Here is a 5,470-nt window from a genome sequence, read left to right on the forward strand (position 1 = left end):
GGGATGGGGGGAACTTACCTCCTCCTCCTGCTTCCTCCTCTGCCTCATAAATGTGGAGGGGCCCCCCCCCCGGCGAGTATCGCGGGTCCCGCCCCTTGTTATATAGAATCACAGAATCTTTAATCAAACTGTAAATATTATAAACCATGCATAAAAATCCATCAATTTTGAGTTACATATATAGGTACCTTCCTCTAGTGTAAAAAACCTTTTGTATTTTATGTTATTAACAACCATACTTGGTCATAGGAAAGATGATTGTAAATGTGTGACATCCCCATGTGTATATGTATGATTTTACAAGAAACCTCTTTGGTTACCTGGTTAGTTTTTAAGGTGCCACTGGACTCCTGTTGTATTTTGCTGCTAGGGACCTACACAGCTACCCTTCTTGATTTACCATCATGAGTGCTAGAATAAATCCTTAGAAGCTGTTTCCCAAAAGCTGTAGATCACCTGGAGCGTCTGTCTTAACTCCTGCAGTCTGCCACCACCCAGACTCTCTGGGTAGCCCTTATTTGTTGACACGTGGGTGCCTCTTTCTGTCTCTTCAGAGACCCCGCGGGTGCCGTGGCCCATGCCAAGGAGGTAATCTCTGACCTGCTGTGTAATAGAGTTGACATCTCGCAGCTGGTAATTACCAAAGAACTGACCCGCACGGCAGACGAGTACGCAGGGCGCCAGGCCCACGTGGAGCTGGCTGAGCGGTGAGTTTTATTTTTATGAAATCTCCCTTTTAGAGCGAAGCGGGGAGAGAGGAGAGTTCCTTGAGTCTCCTTCAGGGTCCTTGACGCGTGGAGGAAGAGAGCACAGAGGGATGGCCCTTGACCTAACCCTGTTCCGAATATCCAGTTGTCGAGTGGGTGGATTTTTCAAATGTCGAGTGGGTGGGTTCAGCAAAATGGGTATTGCCGATCATCCAAGGCCTTGGGTCTTGTGCTCTTGCTCTCCCCCACCTGGTGTCTTTAGTCTTGGTGGGAGCCCATACGTACTTCGGGAGGGGGAGGCGTGTAGGTGTGGGGGAGGCCAACGAGGCGTGACCAAAGGGAAGGGCAGAAATAGCCGTGGCCGGGTCCCAGCTGCAAGTGGAACCTCCTGAGACACCCACCCCTGTGCTCTGGGCTTCCTGTACTGACTGCGGCTGTCTCATCTGCTGCACACAGTCACCCCAGTACGGCACGCTGGCTCCCTTTTGGCCTGGCTGCTTCACTGCCCCCTTAGCAAACAAGATCAAGGCGCTCGCTGCCCGGTGTCATCTGCGGGGCAGAGATGACGCGAATGGCACTTGTGTTTCATTCTCTGTCACTCTGCGTCTCAGCAGAATCTCTATTCTGAGGGTAAATGTACCAGTATAGCTGTGCTATTAACATACAGTGTCATTTTGTTTCCAACCCTCCCACACTGTCTCCTTCAAAAACTGTTTTGAATCTTGTCCCTAGCTGTTGTGTCATCTCATCCCTGCACTGCAAAAATTCCTGAAGCCCAATTTGCAGCACTGTCTTGCTGCCTTGGGCATCCTTAAAGGCGTCTCGTTTCCCAAGGAACGTGCTCAGTCCTGATAGAGAGAGCCCTTCTTGCCATCTTCGAATCTGACCCGCGGGTTGCAACTTGTGCCTTTTATCCATAGGATGCGTCGGCGAGATCCCGGTAGTGCCCCCAACTTGGGGGATCGAGTGCCGTACGTCATTATCGGCGCTCCCAAAGGAGTTGCGGCTTACATGAAATCTGAAGTGAGTCGGGGCAGGGGAGGGAGAGGGATTTGGTGGGCAATCAGGAATAACTGCGGGTTTGCATCTTCCCCCACGCATGTGCAGAGGTGTTTGTGCATAAGTATTTGCATTGAGAACAATGAAGTTTATTAGCCCAGCAGCCTAGCCCAGAAAGAGGTCAGTCACTGGTACGCTTTGGGGAGGAAGAAAGGTTGGTAGCTGCAGGCATTAAGTGGAGTTCAAGAAGAAACTTGTTTTGCAAATTCTCAAGTCCTTACCCCATACACAGTGGCAAGGGTTAATGTCTATAACAGGCCTTGTTTGGGGCTGTGCACGTGAATCTGCCTTCTACTGAGTCAGACTCTTGGTCCATCAAAGGTCAGCATTGTCCACTCTGACTGGCAGCAGCCTGCCGGAGTCTCGGGTGGAGGTCTTCCTCATCACCTACTACCTGATCCTTTTAGCTGGCTATGCCAGGGATTGAACCTGAGGCCTTGAGAAGCTAGTGTAGGCTAGTGGTTAGAGTGTCAGACTTAAGATTTGGGAGGTCCAAATTCAAACCCCCATTTTGCCATGGCAACTTGCTGGGTGACCTTGGGCCAGTCACACACTCTCAGCCTAACTCACCTCACAGGGTTGTCGTGAGGGTAAAATGGAAGTAGAGAGAATGTTGTGAAACTACTTTTGGTCTCCACAGTGGTGTACAAATGAAGTTAATTCTTTGTGCAGAGCAGCTGTGTTACGGCTAAGCCCCGGCCCATCCCATTTCCAATCCTAAGGGGGGAGGATCCAGCCAGCTTTTTCAGTCACTTGCCCAGTTTCCCCTCCTTTGTACAAACCACATGCCTCTTTCCCATGCAGGGCACCTGTTCCTGAACATAGCCTTTTCGGGTGGTCAAAGGCAACCCTTCCTCCTTTTCTCAACAGCAGAGGATCCCACTGTGCACGGGTCTATCCAGTACTCTGTGTATTTGTGCGGAACTAGATCTCATCCCATTCTTACCCTCTTCCTCTTCCTTCCGCTCCCTGCTGAACTGAAGTGTCTGAGACATAAGTTGAGCCTCCGGGCAGATAGCTGGAATCCTATTTATTTATTTGGAGCGGTGGACTAGATCTCTAAGAGGTCTGCACACCCTCTCAGTTTCTCTGTGTTCTGATCCAGATGTCATTCCTGTTAAAAGGCTCCGTGATGGACCTGATCTCCGAGGCCGGTCTGAGCTTCCCACATTATTGCCTGTGCCTGCCTATAAGTGCATTGCTAGTGTGCCTCTTGCAGAGAAGCCTTCAGTTTGCAGGCAACCAGGGTGGAAGCGATTGGGCAACGACCCTCCAGGGAAGGACGAGAGTTCCGCACTTGCAGCCCTTCCTGCCGCTGCCCCAGCACCACTTCCTGCTCACGTTGTCTTTGTCTCTTCAGGATCCAATCTACGTGCTGGAGAACAACCTGCCCATTGACACTCAGTACTACCTGGAGCAGCAGCTGGCCAAGCCGCTCCTGCGCATCTTTGACCCCATCTTGGGAGAGAGCAAGGCGCAAAACGTTCTGCTGAGTGAGTGTGCCACCTCTTCTCCAGCATGTGGCAGGGCTTGGCCTCTGTGTCGGGGAGCGAGGAATGGAGGAGATGGGTCCTCAGGTCACACCTTTCTTGTCCGACGATGTAATTTGTCTGGAATTGGTACTGTCCCCTGGTTCCGTGCTCACAGTTGCCAGTGCAGTGAGAATCTAGACATCCCTTAAAAACTGGGCACTGTGGAGTGTGAGCCCAGTTCTCCCCCTCTGCCTTTTCCACTTTGAACACTGTGCCTGCCTGTTACCCAACAGTGATTAACATAAGAACATAAGAGAAGCCAATGTTGGATCAGGCCAATGGCCCATCCAGTCCTACACTCTGTCACAAAGTGGCCAAAAATACCAGGTGCCATCAGGAGGTCCACCAGTGGGGCCAGGACACTAGAAGCCCTCCCACTATTGCCCCCCCCCCCAAGCACCAAGAATATAGAGCATCACTTGCCCCAGCCTGACAGTTCCTATCTATTCCTTGTGGCTAATAGCCAGTGATAGACCTCTGCTCCATATGTTTATCTAATTCCTTCTTGAAGCTGTCCATGCTTGTAGCCGCAACTACCTCCTGTGACAGTGAATTCCATGTGTTAAACACTCTTTGGGTGAAGAAGTACTTCCTTTTATCTGTTCTAGCCCGAGTCGACTGCTCAGCAATTTCGTTGAGTGCCCACGAGTTCTTGTATTGTGAGAAAGGGAGAAAAGTCCTTCTTTCTCTACCTGCTCTATCCCATGCATAATCTTATAAACCTCGATCATGTCACCCCTCAGCCATCGTTTCTCCAAGCTAAAGAGCCCCAAGTGCTTTAACCTTTCTTCATAGGGAATGTGTTCCACTTCCAGCCCTTTTATCATCCTAGTTGCCCTTTTCTGCACTTTTCCCAATGCTATAATATCCTTTTTGAGATGTGGTGACCAGAACTGTACACAGAACTGTACACAGTATTCACCCTGCAGTTCTAAATCTCCGCCATGCTTCAGGCAGATGGGATTTCTAAAACAATATTTAAATTGCTGCTTATGCGTTTGATCTCTCTGTTTTAAAAGATTATTCAGCTCTTTTGTTTTTTTTACTTTGAGGGGACTTTGTGATGTCACAAGCCCCTCCGTGTCAAATCAGCATAATGCCCAGCCGGGTTCTTCTGCAGACTGGTTTCCCCTAAGAGGGGAAAGAGAGATTGCGTATCTGACCACAGCCTTGCAAGCACACTTCCCCGAGCACTGCGACTCCTGCTTGTTAAGCGCATTTTCCTTAGCGTCCTCACTAGCTGATGTTTGTGATGGCAAAATGCCCAGAACACGTCTTCCCTCAAAGCTGAGTTAATGTGAGGTAGCTCACAGTTTTTTAGCCTCTGGCTCACACCTTTTTTGTCTTAGCTCCGGAAGGATGACTCCAGAGCAAACTAATTGATGCAGTAGCCAAACCGCACGCTCACAAAAGAGCTTGAATGCCAGTAGCTCACAAAGTAGAATTTTAGCTCACAAGACTCCACAGCTTAGAGGGAGCATTGGGTTCACACCCTGAACGCCAAAGGGATGGCTGAAGTGTCTTAAAAGTGCCCTTATCTCCATGAAGTGGTCTCAAGGGGCTGCCCCCACGGGTGATTCTCAGGACGGGGTAGATCTTCTTTGTTGTGTTTGGACTCTACCTGGACCTTGCCCCTCTAAGGAAACGGGGGTGTCGCTATTTCCAAGTCTGAGTCTCACCTCCAGATGAGCAGGTGATGAGAGGGACACCACGGTCTCTTTATTTCCTGGTTTTGGAAAGAGCAGAGACTTTTCTAGGCTGGCAAACCCTTCACATGAGCTGTGGGTGGCAAGTCCAGGTGTTGAGGGCAGAAGGAAAGGGGACAGATCTACGATGGAGACCTCTCTTGAGTTAGCAGGCTCAGATGGCTCATTCTCTGGGGGTGCTGTTAGGGGAACTTTGGATACTCTGCCCCAGCTGAAGGGGGTGTAGAAGGGGGCATCCTGTGGCAGATGTGGAAGATGTGGCAGATGTGGAATGGAGCATGCTTGACCCTTTTCACTTCCTTCCCTTGCAGAGGGGGACCACACCCGCTGCAAGACGGTGCTGACGGCCAAAGTCGGGGGGCTCATGGCTTTCGCCACCAAGCGCAGCACCTGCATCGGCTGTCGGGCTGTGCTCAGCCACCACGGTGAGACCATGTCTGTGCACATCTTGCCGGGCCCAGCCCCA

The 5,470-nt window shown here is 50.7% G+C and overlaps 1 protein-coding gene across 1 annotated transcript in view; it reads left to right on the forward strand.

The window, feature by feature from the left end:
- POLD1 (polymerase (DNA directed), delta 1, catalytic subunit) overlaps positions 1-5,470 on the forward strand; it is a 36,431-nt gene that overhangs the window by 27,741 nt on the left and 3,220 nt on the right. The window contains exons 21-24 of the mRNA XM_015414672.1: positions 555-707; positions 1,628-1,730; positions 3,127-3,259; positions 5,316-5,429. Coding sequence (XP_015270158.1) covers positions 555-707; positions 1,628-1,730; positions 3,127-3,259; positions 5,316-5,429 — 503 coding nt within the window. The remainder of the gene's footprint in view (positions 1-554; positions 708-1,627; positions 1,731-3,126; positions 3,260-5,315; positions 5,430-5,470) is intronic.

The sequence above is a fragment of the Gekko japonicus genome, unplaced genomic scaffold, assembly GCF_001447785.1.
Source record: "Gekko japonicus isolate JY-2015 unplaced genomic scaffold, Gekko_japonicus_V1.1 scaffold1068, whole genome shotgun sequence".
NCBI lineage: Eukaryota > Metazoa > Chordata > Lepidosauria > Squamata > Gekkonidae > Gekko > Gekko japonicus.